Source organism: Phoca vitulina, unplaced genomic scaffold, assembly GCF_004348235.1.
Source record: "Phoca vitulina isolate PV1807 unplaced genomic scaffold, GSC_HSeal_1.0 scaffold29, whole genome shotgun sequence".
NCBI classification, from domain to species: domain Eukaryota; kingdom Metazoa; phylum Chordata; class Mammalia; order Carnivora; family Phocidae; genus Phoca; species Phoca vitulina.
In genome coordinates this window covers 12519571-12544160 of record NW_022589732.1, presented here as the reverse complement: position 1 = coordinate 12544160, position 24590 = coordinate 12519571, and the positions used below count along the sequence as shown (strand labels likewise).

General features: G+C 55.5%; 1 protein-coding gene across 1 annotated transcript in view; it reads right to left on the bottom strand.

The window, feature by feature from the left end:
- Positions 1–24590, bottom strand: part of CDH23 (cadherin related 23) — a 359724-nt gene that overhangs the window by 110230 nt on the left and 224904 nt on the right. Inside the window, 8 exon segments of the mRNA XM_032423932.1 lie at positions 2805–2912; positions 4158–4270; positions 8118–8234; positions 9915–9987; positions 14599–14726; positions 16719–16824; positions 18399–18636; positions 20300–20364. Coding sequence (XP_032279823.1) covers positions 2805–2912; positions 4158–4270; positions 8118–8234; positions 9915–9987; positions 14599–14726; positions 16719–16824; positions 18399–18636; positions 20300–20364 — 948 coding nt within the window.

The following is a 24590-nucleotide window of genomic DNA, read 5'->3' as shown; positions in this document are numbered from 1 at the left end:
GCCCCGAACTCCCTTTCTCCATCTCAGCCACAGCCCCCACCTCACCCAGGGCCACCTTGTGGCCTTAGAAGGTCTCACAGAGCCCCCAGTGGTATTACACAGTACCCACATATAAATGCCTACGAGCCATAAAATTTAACCGGATTTTATGACTATTCCTTTTAAAATTATTTTGCCATGACAAATTGTACTAATGTACGAGCTTCTTGATTTCTAGTTTCCTGGCCACCATCACACATACCTGGGAATTCCAGAGAATTCCGAAAATTCTTAAGAATTCTAGAAAATCTAACCTACAACTTGTCCTTAAATGCAATGAAATTTTTTCAAACACTAACTGTCATAATATATTTGGTAGATGTTTGATATAACAAGTTCTAATTCTGACTTCACCCTTTTCTGTTTGAACTTCTGAGTCATGATATTTTGTTTTCAGGGCTCAGACACCGAAACACTTGGGGGTCCCCGCCCTGGAGCCGCCTCACACCAGGGGAGGAACGGCCATGCCAAGCCCTTACTGAGCAGTGGGTTCACATGTCCGTCTCCCCAAAGGTAAAGCTGGGGCAGGTCCGTCCAGTAAGAACTGTGGCTTTAACACAGGGTGAAATGGGAACCAGTGGTGGGTTCAAGCAGAAAAGTGACAGAAAGCCCCCTGAACATGGAGGGGAGCCTTGCTGCTCTCTGTACTCCCGAGCTTGGTGAGCATGGGGCCTGGCACACATAGCAGGTGCCCACTGAAGGTCTGCTGAGGTTCCTGGAGAGTGACGCGGCCCTGGATAGCAGGCCTCCGATCCGTTGTCCACACCTGCTAATGTCTCAGAAGGCTGTGAGGAAGTCTGGAGACCCGGAGAGGACCACTGGGGACCAGATCCTGGGAACTGCCCAAGGCCAAGTGCAGTCCCAGTCCAGTAAACCTCTTTGGCAGGTGGATTCTTCAAAAATGGCCTCCCCTGGCTGGTGTCCAATGCAGCCACTTTCTCCCAGGGACACCTGTCTCACTTGCCCCTCAGTTCCCCCGGGGAGGATTTTCGCAGAGACATAAAGCAAAGGTAGGAATTGACCAGACAGGTGCTCCGAGGAAGGCTCTTTTGGGGTCCCAGGTTGGAGTTGTCTTGGCTAGAGCCCAAGTGCCCACGAGATGGCAGCAGAGAGTACCCACAGGATCTCGAGCCCTAGAGAGAGCTGAGGAACTGGCCTAAAGTAGTGGTTTCCACACCCGGCCCTTTGCTTGAAAGAATCCTCCCACAGGGCCTTCAAAAAAGGGAGATTCCAGGGGCACCTGGGTGGCTCAGATGGTTAAGCGTCTGCCTTCGGCTCAGGTCATGATCCCAGGGTCCTGGGATCGAGCCCTCCATCGGGCTCCTGGCTCAGCGGGGAGCCTGCTTCTCCCTCAGCCTCTCTCCCTGCTCATGCTCTCTCTCTCTCTCTCTCTCTCTGTATCTCTGTGTCTCAAATGAATAAATAAAAAAAAAAAAAAAAAGGGGAGATTCCAGATCCCTGACCCAGGCCCTATTGGAATCTCTGGGAGGGGGACCCACCCACCAGTTGAGAGCCATTCAGATAGGGAAAGGAGGACAGGAAGCTTCCTTCAAGGCTGACATCTGCGCCTTCTAGACTCTGTCCCTACTGGCTGTGGTTGGTGAGGGGTGGGGTGGGGAGGCTGGGCCTCACCAGGGTGGGGCAGCCTTCCTGGACTGCTGGATGTGAAATTTTCCCTCCCTTCTCCCATCCCACCCACGTTCTCCAGTTACTCAAGACCTGAGCCACCTGCCAGGGCACCTTGAACCAGCAGAGATGGAGGGCTGGGCCAGGTAGTTTTCAAGTCAGACAGACCTGGGTTCAAGTCCTGACACCACCTCTTATTAGCTCTGGGACCCTGGGCAGACCCCTCAAACTCCAAGACCCAGTTTCCTCCAGAGTACGACAGGAGCCATGAGTCCACCTGCCCCGTGAGATCACTATGAGGGTGAGAGAGAATTCAGAAGGCCTCGGGCAGCGCCTGAGGCACGTGGGGTTACCACGAACTATCAGGTTCACGTCTGTCATGCTGAGCTGAGTGGCTATGGGGCTGGACCCTGGGGATAAACCACCTCAAATGAAGCCAAATGGTGCACAAGGGTGAGGGGAGGAGATGACCCAACAAATGTGAACCCCAGAGCTGATCAAGTGGGGTGCTCAATCCTGGCTTTCCTCATCTTCCCCAGGATGCTGGCTCCAGTCTAGACTCCTGAGACTTTGGCCACGTCTCCCCTGCTCCCCACTCTGAGTCATATCCCTGCACGCAGCGCATACAGGGGCCTAGGCAAACCTGGAATATTCCAGGCCAGAAAAATCCCTGGGTGAACTTCAAATACCCCACTGGGGCCAACCTGTCGGGAACAGAAGCGGTGAAGGAAAGGTGGGGGGACAGAGCCTACATTGTGTGACTTGAGGAGGCGGCCGGCGCCTTGCTAGGGGAGGGTGAGGGCACTCCTCTGGGCACAGACAGAGTCCTGGGGTCTCAGCAAGTGTGGTTTCTAGCTGAACCAGCCCTAGCTGCCTGGGCACTGTCCCTGGGCTGTCTGTGCTCCCTTTGACAAAGCCCGAAGAAGCCCACTGCCTCTGAGGCCGGGTGACGGCTTTCCCCCAGCCTCTGACTACCTTCCACCACGCAAGAGAGCTTCTGGAAGTCTGCTCCGTGGGCTGGCTCAGAGGGAAACAGGAAGTCCGTCGGTCCCACATGTGCCGGCCCATAGGGCTCACGAAGGAATGGCAGACACCCTGAGAAGGGCAGCCTGGAATTCTGCTGTCCCACCACCACTCACTGTGGTCACGTCGGAGTCTGGAGGGGTCATCTCCACCAGGTTGATGTAGTAGGGGGCGTCCTTCCAGGTGGGGTGGTTGTCGTTGATGTCCAGGAGGGTGATGTTTACCTGCGGGGCCACGAGGAGCAGAGAGGGAGGTGTCTGGCTGAGCGGTGCAGGGACGGGGCCCACGAGAGGGCACACTCAGGGGCCTGAGGGGCATCTCAGCAGGAATTCCACGGGCTCCACCCACTTTGGAGGCCTTGGGGCAGGGCCTGGGCTTTCTAGCACAGGAGGGAGCCAGGTCCCTCCAGGAGAAGAGCATTTAGGTGCTGTCCCATCAGGAAGGAGAGGGATGAATGCAATGACCCCTGAAATTCTTCCTGTAATGGGGGACATCTCTCAGCCGTCCCAGGCTTGGCGGAAGGGGATGGACAGGGTCGGGGATCTGGTAGGATCCCTTGAGATTCCGTCAGTCTCGGCTATGAGCCAAGCAATTTCCCTGCTCACCTGCCACCCAGGTAAATTATTTATAGGGCTCAGAATCCTATTAGCAGCCTCCCAGGATGGAATGGGGTTCTGGGGATTTTTCTGCCAAGTCCCTGGCCAAGCAATACAGACCCCCACCCCTCTGGCCGGGCAAGGATGGGGGACAACTGGGATGGGGGACAGCTGCTGTGGATAGGGTGAGGGCCAGGCAGAGAGGTCGGGGAGGGCTCCTGAGGGAGAGCCAGAGAAAGCAAGTAGGATCAAGGAGGGGAGGTGGCTAGAGGGACCTGTCAGTGGGTCTTTCTACTTCCTCTCCCATAGGGGGGCTTCCTGCTTCTCACTGCCCCCCACCCCCCGGTCTCTTCTGCAGCCCAGAGCTCAGTCAGGACCCTCAGATGTCCCTTCTCTAGCTTCCTATATCTGAGGCACCTTGGTGGGATGGCAAGAGCTTGGATGGGGGTTCTGGGCCTTGATGGATCCTACTTACTCCTGGTAGGGAAACCTAGGCATCGTTTCTCAGCACCAGGGTTAAGGCCCTGCTTCCTGATCAGAGCCACTCTTTCTGGCAGGAATACCTGCTCCTTGTAGGAGCCCCGAGGGAGGGGCCTCTGGAGCTCATCCTTCTGCCATTTGCCCAGCCGGTCTTTCGGGGACAGGGGAGGAACATTTGTCCCTCCTGAGTCCCCCACGTCCCTGGTGGGAATGCCCTTCTTCCCCCTCGCTGCAGTGGCCCCAGGGCTGACCTTGGCTGACAGTGAGTTGGTATCTGCCACCCTCCCCCCACTCCCAATGCATCAGGACACAGGTTCGACCTGCAGATGGGCCAGGGGGCAGCTCCTGGGCAGCAGGTGGGGAGCAGGGGGCGGGGGAGGGGTGGGCACTCACAGTGGCAATGCCAGTTTTCTGGTTGTGGCCCACACCCCCGTCCACGGCTCTCACGATGAGGATGTATTCAGACTTGGTCTCACGGTCAAGCAGGGAGGTGGTGGTGATTTCGCCTGTGGGACGGAGGGATGGGGTAGGCCAGGGAGAGAGCAGGGAAAGAAGGAGAGAGTGAGGGATATTTACATGATCTGGCAGCGTGTGTGCATGTGCTGGGGGTGTGGGATGGTGCTCGTAGGGGTTGGGGGGGAGCACCCATGCCCCGGGAACCGGAACCTCTGAGGTGGCAACATAACCCCCTGATAGGGAAGTCTTTTTGCATGTGGGACAATCTAGGCGGAGGATGGGGTTAGGGGCTGGGGAATGGGGCGGGAGCACCCCTGGCCTCAAGCTCGGTCACAAAAGACCTCATTTTTAGACTTGTGACATGATCTTACTGGCGCTGTCACTTGAGACTTGTTACTTCAATCCTCTGTGCCTCAGTTTCCTCATCTGGTCAAAAAGGGAAAAGTAATAGGAACTACCTCAGAGGGCTGTCAGGGATTAATTTGGTGGACATCACAGAAGGCTTAGAACAGTGCCTGGCACTGTTTATTCAGATAGTCACAGAAAAACAGGGACGACACGGAAATGGATGATGTGTTTTACACACGTTCACACTGGTGACTCATTATTGGACAAGTCAACCCATAAAGCATTGATAATAGTCATAAAATAAGTGACCTTGTAACATGATTCTATTGCCTTGAGGATTTTTTTAGTGTATAAACGAGTTATTCCGTTAACTACAAACATTTAAAACTGACCACTTATCTGCCTGTTTTGGGGCTTTTCTTTGTATTTTGGTGTAACTGAAACACAGAGGTCACCCTGGTCACATATGGAGTGGTATGCCACTGTTTGATAACTGGTTCCCCAAAGCAGGCAGAAAGGAAGGAAGGAAGGAAGGAAGGAAGGAAGGAAGAAAGAAAGAAAAGAAAGAAAGAAAAAGAAAGAAAGAGAAAAAGAAAGAAAGAGAAAAAGAAAGAAAGAGAAAAAGAAAGAAAGAGAAAAAGAAAGAAAGAAAGAAAAAGAAAGAAAGAAAGAAAAAGAAAGAAAGAAAGAAAGAAAGAAAGAAAGAAAGAAAGAAAGAAAGAAAGAAAGAAAGAAAGAAAGAAAAGCATTTGCTGATTTTCATGGTGTAAATACTCCCATCAGGGCCACTGTAAGCTGCTGACTTGATGGCCTGGAACCAGGAATGGAGGAGATGCTTGAACTTGGCTCTCAGGAGCAGGTGTAAACTGGTCCCTGCTAGCCTCCGCACATGGTGGTAGGTAGGCCGTTTACCTCTGACCTGGGCCATGGCAGAGAGCTATGCTTCGAGGACAGTGAGGCCCAGATCCGAATTCCGATTATGGCCCTTTCTACATGTTTGGCCTTGGAAAAGTTACTTAATTTCTTTGAGCCTCAATTTTCTCATCTGTAAAATGGAGATTAGTATGCTTTCCAACCAGAACTCTTGGGAGGATTCAATAATTAACAGAGCTATAGGTAAAGCTCCCAGCACACAGGAAATGCTTATTGCCTTCTCCAGACTATGAGAATTCCCCAAGGCGGGGACTGTATACCATCCATTTTTTTTTTGTTTGTTTTTTATCCCCCTTGCCTGAGCTGTGCCCCATGAGACAAGTTACTCAACTTCTCTGTGCTTGGTTTATTCTACCATAAAATAAGGGAGCTGGGCCAGATGGTCTCACATTTCCCTCCCTGCCACTCTGGCCTGTCCTCTGACCTATGCAGGACTGAGCGGGGAGCTGGGGGTGGGGACAGGGCAGGGAAGGCGCTAAGGACAGAAACAAAAGACCGGCAAAGGTTGGCCCACCAGGCCATGTTCCTTGCTGGGGCGGTGTCAATTAATTGGCAGGGCAAGGAAGAAATTAATCTCTAAAAAGTTTTAAACATGAACTTGTCTGCATGATAGATGGCTCCTCCTGTCTGGGAAATTAGATCCAATTAAGGCCACCTTTGTGGAGTGGGCCTGGCTAATTTGACCGAGGAGCTCAGAGGAAAACACTTACACCTTCATGGCTGAAGGAGCTGTGTTAAGGCAGCAAGAAAATGTCCATGTCATTATTAAAGGCCCCAGGGTGGAGATGTGGTCCCTGGCTGGGGAGGCAGCCGGGTGCTGAAAGGTCAGCGTGCCCATCACCACATGTGGGTGGTAACGTGCGGCTCTAACGTGGCTTATATAATGTAGCACTTAAAGTCTGGGCTCCGGAGTCAGAAGTTCAGGCTCTCCAAGTCCTCGGTCAAATTACTTAACCTGTCCTATGCCCCAATTTCGCCATCTGGAAAATAAGGGTGATGCTAGTACCTGCCTCAGAGTGGTGGAGGTGATAAACGGGCATGATGCTCGTCTGAGCACCTGGCTAATGCTCGTGAATTATATTATTCTGAGCCCCCTGGAAATGCAGACTCACTGGGGGCAGATGCTCCTGCAAGCAGGGAGGAAGACCCCCATTGCGTCAGAGGTGGAGTAAGAGGCCCAGGACGGCCCTGGACAGGTCTAGCCTTGTACATGTCAGTACCGTCTGCTCCCCTCGCTTCCAGGAAAAGGGGATAAAGAAAGCCTGAAGGCAGACTTGGATGGTGGGGTGCATGGGTCACAGGAAGATTTAATGTCTCCCCGCAGCCACTTGCAGCAGGGCTGGCCAGTGTCCATCAGACCCCTGCTCTCTTTCCCAGGCTAGAATGCCTGCTGCAAAGGGGCTGTCAGGCCAGAAACGACCTCCCCAGGCTGCCTTCCATCTAGATGTGGGGCTATTGCCTGCTTCTGGCCAAGAGGATGTGGGCAGAAGTAATGCATGTCACCTCCAGTCCTGGCCCATACACATCTCCTTAGACAGCATGCCAGGTGCTCTTCCCCTCTGCAGTGACCTTGGAGCCACAACATGGAAGGTGCCTGGGTCCCAGAATCGCCATGCTCAAGGCTGTCCACTGAACATGGCATTGGATTGCTGGGTGAGTCAGAATTTCTGTTGTGTTGAGCCCCTGAGATCTCAGGGTTGGCCAGCTTGGTACCTTCAGTGCCCTTATCTAATACAGAAACGGGTATTTAGAAGTGGGGAGCCTTGCATGCCCACTAAGTAGCCTGGGAACCCCATGAGGGCAGCCATGTCTAATTCCATCCTGTGCCCCAGCACCCAGCCCCTGGCGGAGAGCAGGCCCCCACTGACATCGAATGAGGATATGAATGAATGTCCAGGGGCCTCCTATTCCTTCCCAGCTTCTGACCTGGGGTCTCCTATTGCTTTTGTCCTCCCCCTTTCCTCCCAGCTTCGAGGGAGAAAGATCTGAAGGGAGGCACGTGGAGAAGGGGGAAGAAAGCTGAGAGCTTCATGGACTGAGTAGGGGGTCGGGGCTGGGGGCCCCTGGGTGAAAAGACCAAAGAGAATGATGAGGAAGACGTCACTGTGTTAGCCCTTGCTGTGTGCCAGGGACTACTCTAGGAGTGCTCCCTGTAACAACTCATGTGATCCACACTCCACCTAGATCTAACACGACCATCCTCATTTTGCAGGGGGGAACCCAAGGCACATGCTGTGTTAAAAGGAGGAGCCAGGGTTCAAGAAACAGGTCAGCAGCCGAGGGAGGGGGACATGGAGGCTTGAGAAAAGAGATCCCCCACAGGGTGGTAAGTTAGCCCGCTGTTTGTAAAATGGAACACATTTGAAACATAACAGGGCTCTTCACCGTTGAAAGACATCCTTTGTGGATACATTCATGTTCCAATTTTTTGGGGGGGTTAAGATCACTAATCACACTCAAGTTCATATGTCAGGGGTGAAACCAGATGCTCAAAGCTGGCATGCTCCAGATGAGGGCTTCCTGGGAAAGGAAGGGAGAACTTGGCTCAGGGGCAGGTCCTGGGCTGGGCATGGGGAGTCGGCCTGAGGCCCGGAGGACAGGGACCATGGGGCTCACCTGAGCGGGCGTTGATCCGAAACTGGGAGGAGCCCTCTAAGGAGTAGATGATGGACTCCTGACCATACTCCCGGGAGCGGTCCAGGTCTGTGGCATTCAGGAACAGCACTGTGGCTCCTTCCGGGAGACAAATGGGGGGAATGCTCACCCTAGGCTCACAGCTCCAGGCCCTGGGAGCAGGACCTGGTACCTCCTGCTGACCAGCCTTCAGGAGGCAGGAAGCCTGCCACTGGGACACCCAGGGATGAGAGTGGGCTCAACCACCAGAGCTCCCAGGGCTGCGTGGGGACAAGGCTCCATGGGGGGGGGGTCCCGGAGCCTGGGGTGGATTACACCCGCCGCTCTTGCCCCCCCGCACCCCAAGAGCATACCACTGCTCTCCCCTACCTCTCTCTGGCTGCTCACCAGAGAAAATACACTCAGATTGACCAGCTTTGACTTTGAGTCAAAAAGAAATGAAGCCCTATATTAAATTATTCCACATTTATTGTATTCAATTTTGGTCTTGTTTCATCTTGTTCACAAGGGAGAATTTATAAGGGTTTTTATTTTCTCTTTAATGTCTAGTTAAGGCCCTCACTTTCATGTCCATCTCTGTGAAACCCTGGGTCAGGGGACCAGCCTTTGCACTGGCCCTCGCCAGAGACCCTGAGAGCCGCTTGTCCGAGGCCACGTCTGCTGGGCTGTGGCTCCAACCACCTCCTGTCTCCCACTGCCACCTAATGGCCACACTGAGGAGATTCAATGGGTGGACTTGTAGACTCATGGCACCCAGGCTGGAATCCCAGGGGACCTCTGGCCACTAAGCCTCAGCTTCTTCCTCTGTAAAATGGGTCTATCTAGAAAGCCAGCTTGTGGGGTTGTTGGTGAAGATCCCAGGGAAAAGCATGCAGGCTGCAGGCTCATGGTAGCTCTCACTGAGCCACAGATGGGGGTTATTATTGTGTGGAAGAATCAAGAGTCCCAGGGGTAGTAGGGGCCAGGCAGGGGGCTGTGAGACAGGCAGGTCTTTCTGGCCCCTTCCAGGGAGTGTGAGGCCTCCAACTCTCAGTCTTACCCTGAGCAGGGTGACAGGTACATGGGCCTTGACACACCCTTTATCCAAGTGCAAAGTGGAAGAGGATTAAGTGCCATGGTGAAGGCCTCTCCTAAGCAGAGGCCGTGGGGACGATGGGGAATGCAAGGGGTTGCTTCAGTGCTGATCCTCTCCAGGGGATGCCTGACTAGGACAGGGAAGTGTGGGCTGGGCATAGCCTGGAACCCACCCAGGAAGTCATCAGAACCAGGAAGGTATCTGGAGACTCTCCTGAGAAGGCCCCATGGTGCCACAGAAGGTCACCCTCCAGATGCAGCAACTCTTCCTGATTGGGGGGGTTTTCCCCACCAGAATAGTCCACCCTGGATGTAAGGGGGAGCTGTCAGCCTGCCCCAAGAACAGAGCGGGTCCCCAGGAACCCGAATGTGGAGCTGGTGGTCCCGGGTCTGCAAGCTGGGCCCTGCCACCAGAGACACGGCCGAGAGACGTTCTCACTTAGGAACATAGGCCACCCTGGCATCACAGCACCATGATTCAGTCCCTCTGTACATGCTCGCTTAATCAAGGTCGTTCCATTACTGATGGCTGACTGTTCTCTCCCTGCTAGACTGCAGCTAGGAGACTGGGGACCAAGTACCCAGCATAGCGCCTGCACATAGTAGGTGCTCCGTAAACAGCCGCTGGCTGGCAGATAACGGGACTTGTCATGGGTGTGTCTGCTGGCTTCCTGCCTTCACAGCCTCCCCCGCCCGGGCCCGTACCTGCCATGATGTTCTCCACCACCGAGACGAAGTAGGCAGGCTTGCTGAAGGTGGGCGGGTTGTCGTTCTCATCCTGGATGGAAGGGAAACAGACAGGTTGTCAAAGCCAGGGAGGCCATCAGGGCCGGTCAGCTGTCCAAGGGGAGGCTCAGTGTGGCTGGCACGGAGGAGCTTTGGCCTGGATGTACAACCAGAGCCGGGTGGGGTGTCCCGGGGGGGAGACGGATGCTCCCCTGGCTGGGCTACAGTTCGGGGAGGGAGGACAGGCCTTGGAGAGACACGTAAGGGCCACGAAGATGGAGAAGGAAGGCAGCAGGTGGAGCTGCCTATTACTCCCAGCTTCCCTCTCTCCCGTTGGTCTTCCAGTGCAGCTCCAAGCTTACTCCTGTTCTGCTCAGCTCAGCATCCTCCATGCTGGGGGTGCCCACTCGGAACTTCCCTCCCAGCTCCGCCAAGACGACGGTGGAAGGTTCTAGGACCCTCCCCGCCAAAAGTGAAGGGAGAAAGGAACACCCTGCCCTGAAGTTCCTGGCTCTCAGAGCCTGAATTCCAGGCTCCTCTGTACATATAAGAACAGGGGCTCCTCTACCCACCGGGGCAAACCCTGGCCCAGAGCCTACCACCTCCGGTTCTCGCCTTGCCCAGCCTCCACCGGAGACCAGCTCAGAGGGACAGTGGCCAGGGGCTGGTGCAGGCCGAGGGGTTGAAGAGGCACAGCCTCGGCCTCCTCCTGCTCCCCCCGCTCCTCTGTCTCCCTCTTCCATGCTTGGGGCGATTCCTACACCCTTTAAGACTCTGGTCCTCACCCACTGCTTTTTGTAATCATTCAACATGAATTTCTTCCTGTTCACCTCTTGGAGGAAGCCCCACTGACCCCCTGACTCAGAGCCTCTTCCCTTCCCCTGGGAGCCCTGGGGGTAGCAGCCTCTGGGGAGCCTCCAGGCTGCAGTGTTCATGGCACGTGCTCCTACAGGGCCTCCTGCCTCACGGACCTGGGAGCTCTTTGAGAGGAAGACTGCCATAGAAGCCCCCTTTGCTGGCATCACTTATAGCTGAGTGGCAATGAAAGAGAGGGAGGCATGACAGCTTGGAACTGTCGAGATGTTGGTCTTGGAACTTTCGAGAATCTCATCCTGCCAGACTGCGGACTGCAGGTGCCCAGAAAGGAATGCTGCTCTTCTTCCCCAGCCTGTCCCCAGACTCTGGGCTGTGCACCAGCTGCCCACCCCCCACCCCGCCTCAGAGAACCGGTGGTGTGAAGACTTGCCTGACGTCCAGGGCCCCAGCAGCATGCCTGGGCATCCCCCTGGGGCGGGCGCGAGTGCCCCGTATCCGTATATATTTAAGTCTTCTGCTTGGCTGCACGAGACGGCGCCGGGAATGTCAGTGGCAGAGCACGAGGCAGAAACTTATTAGCGGTGATATTTCCCCGGATCCTGGCACTGCATTTGCTATTAGTTCTAATTCAGCGGCTTCCTCTACAAAAGCTTATTGTCCCCGAATGGGAAATCTACAAACCAAGTTTGACTTCTTTATTAAAAACCAACAAGCAGTGGGTGAAAAGGAATCACCTGGCCCCTCTCGCCCGCCGCTTTTTCCTCCAGGAACCTCATCGCCCTGATCTGTGCCAGAAGCGCTGTCATGAGCTTCTCATCTCTTGTCTTCGCTGGGTTCCTCCCCTCCCCCCACCAAGTTGAGAGAAAATCCCTTTGGTGGACAGAAGAGGCAGCTTAGCCAGGTGATAGCTACTTAAAAATCACCCACGTGCAAAATCAACCCAAAGGCACACGTGACTACACCATCCCAAAGCCCTGCTCGAGAGAGGATGTTCACTCACAGCCAAGGTGGCACCTGTCTTTGTTGCCAGACCCCCCACTTCCCTGCTGTCAGGGCCAGAGCACGCCCGGGGGGAAACTGTAGGGCCCTTGCTCAGCTGCAGGACAGCTCTGAGGGAATTTGAAAATGACCCTATTTGCTGGGCTCAGGTAGCTCCAGGCCGAGTGGATCCCTGCCACCACCCACCCCTGCACACGGAGACCCTGCTGACTGGTTTCAGGGAGGGAGGCGAAGGCTGCTGACCGCTCTTTTATTCACAGTAAATGAAAGGTTAGTTTGGCTCCTTGGCCACCCTCTGGCCCCCCCGGAGAAGCTGAGGCAAAGGGAGAAAGAGGCTCTTTCTGGGTTCCTTAACTGAGCCACAGGTGGGGAAGCTGAGGTTTGGGGCAGTCCCTGGGTTTTAAGATCCCACTGGGGCAGACCTTTGAAGGTCTTGCTACTCAAAGTGTGGTCCGCTGACCTGAAGCATCAGTGTTGCCTGGAGCTTGTTGGGAACGCAGAGCCTCAGCCCTTGCTTAGACTCACTAAATAAGAATGTGCATTTTAAGAAGCTCTCCAGGAGATTCACATGAACCTTGAGGTGTACTGGTCTCAGTTGCATGCAGATAGGGATTTCCGAGGCTTCAGGCCTTGGAATGTAGTGGAAAGGATGTGAACTCAGGAGTCAGACAGGTCAGGACTGAAATCCTAGCTTACTAGGACTGGAAGCAAACTCAAGTGCTGCTTACTAGCCAGAAAGTGAGAAAGGCACTGGGGATCCTGGACCTGCTAGATTGCCTCATCTGTGGAATGGGATTGGGAGAGATTGTGTAATGTGACAGCACCTGACATGTTAGTGGCGCTCAAGAAGTTTTAATTTCCATGTGGCCAATTCTGCCTGTCCATCCCTGGGCTGGTGTAGAACACCTCAACTTATTTCCCGACACCTCCCCTATTCTCACCCTCTCCCTCATCCGCTTTCCCCAAACTGAGAGCGCATTCTTCTCTGTCTGGCTGAGTTCTCTGGAACTCTCATTTGGACTGGAGATAACCCGGAGCACGGATGCTGCCAGTGGTATGCACGTCTGTCTTATCAGCTGTGATGACAGCCAACATTACAGGTGCCAAGTGCCACCTGCGTGATCTCAATCCTCACGACAATACCACGATGCAGTACCACGATTATCCCCATTTTGCATATGAAGAAACTGAGGCTCAGAGAGACAGAGTTAAGGACCCCAGGTCATAGAGTTAGAGAGTGGCAGAGTTGGGTTTCAAAGCCATACACCTCCAAAACTATGTTCCTTCCTCCATTCCCTGAGGAGGGGGCAGGTTTCACAGACGCCTTTGCATCCCTCCCGGCCCCGCTGCTGCACCTGCACACGGGAAAAGTCACCGTGCCCGAGCAGAGAACACCAGCTGGTTGAAAATGGTGGGTGGGGCGGTCGGGCTTAGGAGCGTGACCAGGACTGGGGCGCTTTGGGGGCTGTGTTTAATCAAGATTGGTAAGCTAGGGTCAGGGCCACGTGGAGAAGAATACCAAGACGTGGTCACGATTGGCAGGGAATGCATTCTGGCTCTTTGGTGCCCCCCACCTCGGTGCTTCAAAGTGGGGGGCTGTGGATAAAAGGCAAGCAGCGAGTGTTTAGGCTTCTGTGGATCTCCTCTTTCCCAGCTGCCCCCTCCCCCTGGCTTCTTCCCACTCCCTGAAACCTGCGGGGCCCCAGAGTCTCTGCTTTTCCCTTTGCTGGTTCTGCACAGCCTCACCCTCTGATGCCACCCCTAAATCCTGCTCCTGCATGCCCACCTGCAGGCTCCCCCCAAGCCATCACCCTCAGCCTCATCACTGCCAGCGCATCCTATGCAGTAAGCAAGGACCGTCCCACTTGGCAGTTGGCCCTGGAGCTCTGCCTTGGGTTGAGAGGATGAGCCTTAGCAAAGCCAGGTGTGGGTCAGCCCCAGACGCTGCTAGTGAAGCCATCTGGGACAGGAAGGTCATCCAGCACGCCTGCTCCAGAAGAGATTTTCCTGAGCGTATGTCAGATCACAGTGTATCTCCTAACCTGACAATCTGATCTAATCCTCCTGGAGCCCGTAATGCACTAACTCTTCCATCAACATGCATTCAACCGCTCCGGCAGGCAGCAGCTTTTATGAGATGGGGGGGCGGGGGGCATGCTTGCGCATGCGCAGTGGGGAGGTCTCTGGTGGGGAAAGGCCCACTGGCGCCGCGTCAGACCATGATCTGCATCCCTGGGATCACTAGGGGAGGAGCACGGGGCAAATGAACCAGCATGGAGATGGATTCAGTGACTGATAATTTCAGACATGGAGAGCACTAACATGTGCTTGATATTCATGTCAGACAAGCTGTGGTTTGGTTTCAGGCCCCTTTAGATCTTCAGAGGAGCGGGCAAAGGAAAGAAAAAAGGAAGAGGGGCATATAGAGAGAGGAAGAGACACAAGAGGGATGACCTCCCCGTAATTCCCTTGAACTTCACAAAGTATGGCTCTAAATGAGGGAATCCCATGACATTTCCTCCTGCTTGAGCCTCAGTTCCTGTTCCCCATCAGCGGGTGTCCTGAGGCCCCCTAATGAAGTTAGAGCAGGATGGTGGGGGTCTCGCATTCCAGGGCCTGGCCTCCCCGGCTGAGCTAGGAGGCAGCTTACCTGCTGCAGCAATGGCAGAAGTTTGCGAGGGGCAGCCTTTGGGACAGTCTGCTGGGTGACTCCCAGAGCTACGGGGACAGCCGAGGATGTAGGGACATAGTCTGGCACCACTGGCTTCAGGCAGGGTCCCCAACGCTCTGGGAAGCACTCACCACCCCTTACCCTGAAAGGGCAAGACCAGCACCCCTGGGTACTTACAAACACCTCGATGGTGACAGGGACAGTGCTGTTCAGAGGGGGGTTGCCAGCGTCCTTGGCCATGACTGTCAGGTAAATCAGCCCGTTGGGTATCTGCTCATAATCCAGGGGACGGCTCACGCTGATCACTGAAATGACAGGAACAGGGCCCCAGGCCCCCTATAAGCAGACTTCAGATGCCCATCCGGCCAGGGGTCTCCTTCGGGCAGAGAGGGTGTGGCTGGCCCAGGCTGGCCAGCTCTGCCTCATTCCCCGCCCCCAGCCCCGCCCCTTGCTCTGAACTCCTGGAGCCTCACGGTCTTGACTTCGGTTTACTGACGGCCTGATACGTGTGAGGCACAGTGCTGAGAGCACGGCAGCTGTTGACTATCTTGGTGGTGATGTAAGCACCGCTTTACAGGTGAGGAAACCAAGCTCAGAGAGGCTCAATAACTTGCCCAAAGTCACACAGCTAGAACCTTGATAGAGGCGGGACTTGAGCCTAGGTTTGTCTGAATCCAGAGCCCAGGCTCTTCCCCAGTAGGTGCTATTGCCTGCTTATCTGTCTGTCTGTCTCACCCACTTATCTGGCACTCTCCATCAGTCTGGAAGCTGCTCGGAGGACAGGGTCATGCCCCAGGCTCTCTAGTTTGGTCTCTTACCAAGTTCTCCCTCCAGATACACACAGAGTTCACCCACTTACTGCCCAGCCTCAGGGCGGCTGGGGGTGATGCCAACAGTGGGGTGCAGATGGCAGCTCCCTCCTCAGTCTCCTCTGGCCCTGCCCGTTTCCTCCCATGGCCTTTCTCCTCTCTCTTCTTCCCTCCCTCGCCTCCTCCCTTTACCCTGTGGGCTCTCCATGCCCATCCCGTCCAGCAGCCTTGGGAGGACACTCAGGTGTTGCCAACTTTACTCTCAGCAGAACTCTGCTTGAAGGTGGTGAAGACACCCCTAAAGCCAGAGGCAGGCAGAGGTGGAGAGGGAGGATTTGGGGGGAGCTGAGAGATGCCCCCCTCTCCTGTCCCCACCACTGCATATGCCTGAGCTCTCCCACGGGTCGCTCCTGCCTGGGGAGGGAAGGCATATTGGCTCTGGCGTGGGGGGCACAGGTGGTCTGCCGGGGCATTACGACAATATGAAATCACCACTTTCTATGTGGAAAATGGAAGCAAAAGCATTGCTTTAGTAATATAAAACCTAAGGGAGGGTCTAGTCAAGAAGAGGACAGAGTGCTGGACTCAGAGTCACCCAAAGCGCATCTGTTCTGCGTTGGGGGCACCTAACCCATCTTCAAGCATTTGGGAAGCTTCCCAGAAGAGGGGAGGTCCAAATGAGCCCTTAAAGCTAGCCAGAGGTTATTGGCTTAAAGGCCAAAGGGAGGCAGAACAAAGAGACTGGGAGGAAGGGTTTTCCTGGCAGAAGGAATAGACTCTGCAAAGACATGGCAGTGACCCCTAAGAGGAGAGTGTCAAGGGATTCAAAGAGGCTGGGTTCAGTGTGGAGACAGAGGTGCTGAAAGAAGAGGCTGCAGAGGCAACCAAGAGTCAGATCACCCCAGTGTCATTGGACCCCTCTGCTGTATGACCTCGGGCAAGTCACTCCCTGTCTCTGGGCCTTTGTTGCCCCTCATCTGAAAAACAACAGGGTCTCAAGATCTTGGAGCTGAAGGCTACTGCTGCTACCCCCTGCCCGGGTTCCGGGGATCAGGAGTCACAGGGGGCTGGCGGGGCAAGGTCCAGAGTCTGGGACTGTGCCTGAGCCAAGCAGGGAGTGGCCACCGCCTGGGAGGCAGCTGAAGCAGGCCCAGAGCATCGGGAAGTGTGGCTGACAAGCCTCTACCTTATGGACCTGGCCAGGCAGCCTGGGTAAGAACGAGGAGCCCTGCAGACTGTGGTAATATTGGATGAGGGGCTGCCCATGGCCTGAGACCCAGAGAAAGACAGAGCTGATCCTAGAGAAGGGCGATGCCAGGCCTGTGTCACTCGCCCCCGCTGATGGGCTGTGGACCAGCTCCCTGGGTTGTCCAGGGTGTCTAGGAGACAGACGGCCACCCCCCTCCTCAGAGGGGCATGAGGGTGCAGCCCTGCTCTGGCCCACCGCCCCTCCTCCCTGGGCTGGGCCCTCGTCCCCAGCACGCCTACCTCCGTAGCCCTCATACACGCTGATGTCGAAGTAGCTGCCAAAGGCGGAAGCGTTGACGATGCTGTAGGTGATCTGGTTGTTGGGAGAGGAGTCTTCATCCGTTGCCTAGAGGGAAGAGTACAGACAGGGCCCGTGAGCCCTCAGAGGCTGGGCGGGAGGGGAGGACTGGCCCCCTCGGGATCCCCTGCTTTGGGTGATCCAGGCCCTCCTTGTCCCTCAGCCGGAGGCCACCCTCTGGCTCCCAGCAGACACACCTCATGTCGGGGTGTGGAGGTAGCGTGGGAATCTAGAAGGTCAGCTGGAGGCCTAAGGGGAAGAGGGAAGGCCAGGTCTTACCCCGGGATGGAGAGGGTCACCACCATCCCTGGCACGACCATCTCACAGATCCTTCAGTCTCAGCTTGAACACCCCACCCACAGAGGCCTTCCCTGACCTCTGGACCAGGTAGGCCCCGCGCTGTGCACCCCATTAGTCCCTCTGCACCTAGCTGTGGCTTCCTGTTCCGTTTTTGCTTGCCTCCCTCAGACTGTCAGCTCCATGCCAGCAGGAACCGTACACTTCTTTTTTTTTTTTTTAAAGATTTATTTATTTAACAGAGAGAGACAGCGAGAGAGGGAACACAAGCAGGGGCAGAGGGAGAGGGAGAAGCAGGCTTCCCACTGAGCAGGGACCCTGATGCGGGGCTTGATCCCAGGACCCTGGGATCATGACCTGAGCCGAAGGCAGACGCTTAACAACTGAGCCACCCAGGCGCCCTAGGAACCTTCCACTTCTTGATGGCTGCTGCATACCTACAATCTGGCACAATCTTTGGCACATAGTAGGTGTCAAATAAATGCATACTGCATGAACGCAAAGTGGAGGGAGTGCCCTGGAATGAGGTCAGAGATCTCTCTTCCCCTTGACGGTCTTCTGGGGTGACTGAATTAATTAGCTGCTTTTCAGAGGTCTCTGTTCCGAGAGAGCCTCCAAGCCATCCCACCACTCTGGTGTACCGGGAGCTGAGTGGGGCGTGACGGCACGGTCGGTGGGTTCTGCCTTCTCTGCATCCCCCCGTGCCCACCCCTGGTCCCTTGCCTTCATCCCTGCGTGCTTCAGAATCCAGTTCTAAAGGGAGGCTCTGGGTCCTCTCAGTCTGGGTGGGCCCACTGGGGGAGGGGAGTGGGGACATTAAGAAGTCTCTGGTCAGAGTTACTCTGCGTGGGGGGAACTCACTGCAGGAGGACACTGGGAGTGTGGGGTCCCGAGTTCTGGTCCTGGCTCTACTACCCCACCGCCTCCTCATGCCTCTGGGGACTGCCTCTCCCCTCCCGTTTCCCCTTCCGTGACATGGTCTCTGGTTCCTTCTAGCTGGGGCCGTTCCAGATTCCAAGCAGCCACCAAGGGGCCCGGATGGGGGTCCTTCTGCGAGATCCTGCTCACCACTTGCCAAGGGAGAGGGGGAGGACATTCCCTTGCTGAACGGTGACCTGAAATTTAAGCTGACCCAGACACTTGCCCCACTCGGTTGCCAGGGACACGAGGGAATGCTCAGAGGCCTGACGCAAATCGGGGCTGAATTCTTTGTGGATGGCAGGCTGGCCTCTCTTGCGGCAGCTTCCACAGGGCGGTGGGCAGGCCGAGGGCGCCGAGGGGAGGATGGGAGGAGGGCGGGACCGCAGGATGCTCTGGCATCTTACCCGGAGCCGCACCAGCTGGGTGACAGAAGGCTCGTTCTCCCTCAGGGCCCCCACATAGGCATCCTTCTGGAAGGTGGGCACGTTGTCGTTGACGTCCAACACGTTGATCTTGACCCGGCCTGTGGTCTCCTCACCACCCCCATCCCGGGCAATGACTGTCAAGGTGAAGCGCTGGATGAGCTCATAGTCCAGTTTGGCGATGAGCATGATGAGCCCTGTGTCCTTGTCCAGAGAGAACCTGTGTCAGGCAGGACAGGGGAGAGAAAGGGACCTTGGTGTAAAGCAAAGCGACTCACAGATAAGGCCTGTATTTACCAGCCTGTCCTTGCCCGAGGTGATAAACAGAATAAAGTCAGAAATCTGCTCTCTTTTCACTTGCCCTGAATCAGAAGAGTGCCTATTTCTAACAGGGAGTGGGGTGCGAGGTGGTGGGCAGGGGTGAGGACCACATGGGGGAGGGGAACAGTCGGGTACTAAAAGGGCAGGAGCAGGTTGATCTCGTCAGAGAAGAAACTCAGGCAGAATGACCCTCCGACTGCTGTGAACAGGAGTTTCTGCCTACTGTAGATGTTTAGATGCTGGAAAACAATCATGGTCAGAAATTCTGCCATCCCAGATGGTTTTGCACCAAAATGTTTTAAGTGGGTGGTAAAGCATCCAGCTAGGAGAGGGGTGGTTGGTCATCTCTCGGGAGAGAGCCCTTCTCTTCTGCTCCAGAGCGGAGCCTTGGCTAAGAGCCTAGCAACTGTCTCCCGGAGAGAAATGAGGTCCAGCGAGACCATCCATCTGGCCGCCTCCTCTAAACAGCCCCTTGGGAGCCTCCCTTGAGTTGGAAGTTGGTACCTGTATGCCCGGATCTGGTCCTCTGAGCCTGGAAGGTCCTGGCTCCAAGACCAGGAAAGAAGATGGGAAGAGATAAGGAAACCCAAGTTGATCAGGACGAGGCCGTGTGGACACGGGTGCCCTGAGGGATAGAGGTGCCCTGTGCATGCCTCCTGCGGCTGGCTCCTTCCTCCCTTCTTGACGCTCCGTCCGGAGTGGCAGAGAACGGCCAGATGCGCCTAACAATCTGTCTCTTCCCGAGCACTCCCACAGACAGCCAGGGCCCAGAATGCAAGCTGACAGCCACTGTCTTCCTCATCCTGTCGAGCGTCCAGATGCATCAGACCCTTCATTTTTAGAAGCAGACCTGCTCTCTGACTTCAACTTGGCTTTTGATCATGTTAAAAACGAGAGGGTTTCCCCTTCGGCTTAACTCAAGGGAAAGAGATGGCCCAGAGGCACGGTGGGTGATAGGGCAAGGCTCCCCCAGCCGGGTGGTGAGGCAAGCCACCCACCCGACGGCTGAGGGACGTGGCGGGCCCCCTCCTGCTGGAGGCCGGGCATCCCGGTGGTGAAGACCACGTGCAGAGGCCAGGCCCTAGAGCTTACCAGCTGTGTGACTTTGGGCAAATGACTCAGCCTCTCTGAGTTGCCTCCTCTGCAAAGCACAGATGATAACAGTGCCCAGTGCTTGGGGGATGAAATCCGATCACGTGCGGCAAGCCCTGGGCGCAGAGCCTGACACACAGCAAGGGTTCCCAGATGCTAGCTGCTGCTATGGCCTTCGCTGGGCGCTGTCACTAGCGTTTCCGAGCTGCTTCATTCCCAAAACTAAAGGCTATCTTTTGAGGGTCAGAGAAGCGATCCCTCCGAGAGTTTAGAGGACTTGACCAAGACCGTGCCACGGCCAGGGTGACGCCAGCCGTGGCGCCCGTGGGTTCTGACTCCCTGCTCAGTGCTCTAGCCACGGCGGCACAGCACCCTCCCCGGGCACTGAGAAGTTTCCTGAACCTTGCGAGTAGCAGAGTGCCACTGCTGGGGTGGGGACGGGGTTGGGGGGCGCTGGGGCAGGGTCTTACCGGTCAGGGTCATCGCTGAAGAAGTAGTTGACTTCCCCAAAGGTGCCCACGTCATTGTCTGTTGCCTGCAAAGGTCAGAATGAGAAGTCATTGCTGCCAGACCCAGCGAGGCTCCTGATCTCACCGGGAAATGTCCATAGCCAACCCGTGGTCCTCCCACGCAACTCCTCTGGCTGCATTTTCTAGAGGTGCGTTCGTTGTTCCGTACGGGGGCCCCCAGGCACCAAGCACTATTGACAGTGACAGTGGAGAGCCCAGTTCTGGAGGATCGGTCTTCTGCCTAAATCTCTAACGTGGGGAAACCACCCCTCTGGACTCCTGTCAGGCCAGGCAGGCTTATGCTCTGCAGAGGCTCAGAGGGCTTGGGGAAGAGGTCTTGGACCTGTGGCTTGGGGGTCGCAACTTGAAGGTTTGCAAAGTATTGCAAACAAAGGTAGGAGTGGGTTCCACCATCTGGTGGACTCTTCCAGTGCTTCTCTCCCAGTCCCCAAAGCATCCATGTGGGATGTGCTTCCCGGTGGGAAAGGCCCCTCGGGGAAGGGGCGATTCTAGAGTCCTGCCCCTGACACCCCTTCCAGCCTCAGTTTGGTTTGTGAGCCCAGCAAGACCTCTTTTACCTGGGCTGGTCCCGCCTGGCTTCTGCCACTTGCAGTCAAAAGAAATGGGGGAGGAGGAGAGGCCTGCCTCACGCAGATGACCGTGGCAATGGTGGTGACCACTGCCCGCCTGTCCTGTTGTCCTGCCTTTTACATTTTCAAAGACCACGTATGGTTATCATGACCTCATTTTATCCTCACAACTGTCCCACATGATGAGGAAGACAGACATTTCCACCCATTTCGCAGATCACAAAACTGAGGCCCCGACCCCAGTGAGGCCCATTCTAGGTCACGAGCCAGGTTACGAGCAAAGGGAGGCAGAAACAGGGATCCCGACTCCCAGCCTGCGGTTCCTTTCTTTAGGGCACCCCAGTGGGGCCCCCCTCCATCTCCTGCCTTCTCCAGGACAAGGGCAGTTTCAGCAGAGGTTTGGCTTTTGTGGGTGGGACTTCCGGCTTCTGCCTCATTCTTGGCACGGCCATAGTCCACAGTGTAGGTGAAATGACACCATTCATTCGTTCGTTTGTTCCTTACTAAGCACGCACTGTGTGCTGGGCACTGGGACTCTGCCCCCTTCTCAGGCCACTCACTGCCCTGGAGTGGGACAGCCTGCGGCTGCTGCCACATAGCAGGGGCAAAGGCCGTGGGCTGACCTTGGGGATATCTGCTTTACATTCAGGGCTTCTTGATAAGACTGTGATTGGATAGAGTTTCTGCTAATAAAAATATGTTTCTTTTATTTTTCAGCTTTAGTGAGGTATAATGGACAAATAAAATGGTAACAAATCTAAGGTGTACAATGTGATGATTTGATATACGTGTATACTACAAAAGGATGTCCCCCACTGAGTTAATTAACACATCCATCTCACCTCCCTTATTTACCTTTTTTTTTTCTTTTTTGGTGAGAACACTTAAGTTCACTTAAGTTCTACTCTCTTAGCAAATTTTAATTCTACAATACAGTGTTATCAACTGTAGTCATCATCTTATACATTAGATCCTCAGACCTCATTCACCTTACAGCCGAAAGTTTATACCCTTTTACCAACCTCTCTTTCCCCCACCCTCTGTATCTTTGTACTAACTATTTTTTGAGGTTCTCTTTCAAGTTCCTAGATTCTGTGAAATCTATTAAATTCCATGTTATGATAAACCTGAATGTTTGATAAACCTGAATGTTTGAGAAAAATTTGTGTTCAGTATACTTAGTTGAGGAAGGCAGATAAGTGAATAACATATTTCGATACCAAATGATCCAAGTGAAAAAAAATATTTAGACCCAAAGGGTTCAGATCTCAGTTATCCAGGAGGAAGCCATTTCTGGGGCTGGGGGTGGCCTCTTGTACCAGATTCCCATTCAACGTCCCCACTGTCTGCATTCTGGAAGACTGTGTGCAGACTCCACTCGGCCAGGCTCCGAGTGCACCACAGGGTCTCAGGGATGCATGTCGAATAAGTGACAAAGACGACGCTGAGCCGTGGAAGCCACCCTCATACGCAGGACTGATTCCCGGACAGACCCTCCCTGGTGCCCTGAGCCACTCCTCACGACAACTGCCATTTACTGAGCACCTCGCACTTGTCACACATTTTATCTTCAGAATCACCCTACAAGGTAGGTCCTATTATCAGCACCACCTCCAATTTAGAGACAAGGAAACTGAGGCACGGAGAAGGTAAAGAGCTCCCCCAAGGCTTCACGGGGATTTGAAGCCGTGTCGTCTTGCCGTGCCCTTGGCCTCAGTGTGTTATTGCTTCTGAACCGAGAGGACAGCTTGCTCTCAGAAGAACCGACGCCTGGTGATTCCAAGGGAGAGGAGACAAAGCTCCTCAGAATAAGGTCCCTTCCAGGGACCAGAGGAGAAGCAGGGAGGAGTCCCTAAGTTCCCTTTTGCCCCGCCAATCATCATCACCACATGTGGTAGTATTCAACTGTAGTAAAGTGCAGCTTGGCCTGGTGATGCCATCAGGCCCCTTGGTGAGGGGTCCGTGTGGCCTAGAGACCCCAGTTCCAGGCCAATGTCAACAGCGCAGGTCACCGTGTGACCAAACATCACCGCCCCCGGCCTCAGCATCCTGGTGGGTCAGAGGAAAGGGTCTGGGGGGGCATTGGAGGCAGAACCTCACCTGCCGGGCTCACCGCCCAGCACTCAGGGCCTGGCACAGAGCAGCGGCTGCATGAATGCTTGGAAAAGGAATGAACGAATTCTAGTAAGAAGGGGTTGCAGAGATGGGGCAAAGCCAGGGAAGAGACAGGATTCCAAGGGGAGGGAGCAAAAGGGGCTGAGAGAAGAGGCCAGGGACCCGAGGGAGCAGCTAGGAGGTGTGGAGGGGATCAGGAGGAGAGGAAGAAAGGGCTGGGTTGTGTAGGAAGTGAGGGGCCCCATCAAACCATGAGGGGGTTCCTGGCCTCAGAGACAAAGCCCTTCCTATCTGGGTGACCTGTGAAATTGCACTCAGACTGTCAGGGCAGGAAGGACCCCCGGAGGTCCCCCTTGTCTGAGCCCTTTCACCCTGGGGTCTGGAGTGGCTGAGGCCACGACGAGATGGGCCGGTCCACTCTCCCCGGGCAGACACTGGCCTCCAACCCCCCAGCCCCAGTCCCCGCATCCTCCCCCCGCGGCAGGCTGGGCACAGCCATGGCTCCCACAGTGACCCCTTTCCCCTGGGGCCTCTCGCTGCCCGCCCGCGCTGCTAATGCTGACCAGGGAAGGTTTGTGAGTCCTTTAGTGCCACCATCTAATGATCGTATGAAATATGTATGCCCAGTGAAGAGGAGAGGGAGAACTTTCATCTTTCAAAGGCACGAAGCAGAATCAGAAGAAGATAAAAAGTGGCTTTTGTGCCCCTGCCACGATGCGGGCCACCAGCACCGGCATGGAGGGCCTCGCCGGGGTGCTCGGGCCGGTGCCAGCGGCAGGGGGGCCGGGCCAAGGGCTCTGTGCCTGGGAAGAGGCAGCAAATCCCATCACTCGGCGGCCCTGCCACAAGGCCCTCCTGGGCTCCCCGGTGCCCTCAGGGGACGGTCCCTCCTCCTCCACACACACTTGTGGCCCTGCCCCTGCTGTGGCCCAGCCCCTGCTGCCAGCTCCAGCCTCATCTCTCACCCAGGCCAGACCAGTGTGGCCCAGCCCATCTGCTCCCTCTGCCCGGACCGCTTCCTTCCTCCCCTGCCTGGCTCATACTCTTCCGTCCTCCTCGGCTCCCCAAGGCTGGGTTAGGGCTCGGCCCTTCGGGAAAGACTCCCAGCCCTGAAGGTGCCGTGAAGAGGAAGCTCTCAGCTGCTGTGTTTCCTCTCACCGGGCTCTGGCTCCCCGGGGACACGGCGGGGTCATGGCTCACGATCTCTGTCCTCTACAGCGACGTCTGCATCCACACCTCCACAACATGCGTTCACGTACGTGTCTCTCATGCTGGCCCCAGGCCCGTGAGCTGGGTCCTGTTATAACTCCCTGCTCCTTGCCTTTACCTAATGGGAAGCAGACAGGATCATCCATAGGAAAGCTGTCCAAGAGCTCACCGCTGCTAAGTGGCAGAGCTGGCCTCCAAATCCCTGTGTTTAAAACCATTTAGCACCTCGAGGGCTAGGTGCCTCTGAGTCGGGCCTGTGTAGCCGAGGTGCAGCGTGCCATGCGGGCTAGGCCAGTGGAGGGCGCTGCTGGGGCCTGCACCCTGCTCAGCCTACAGCC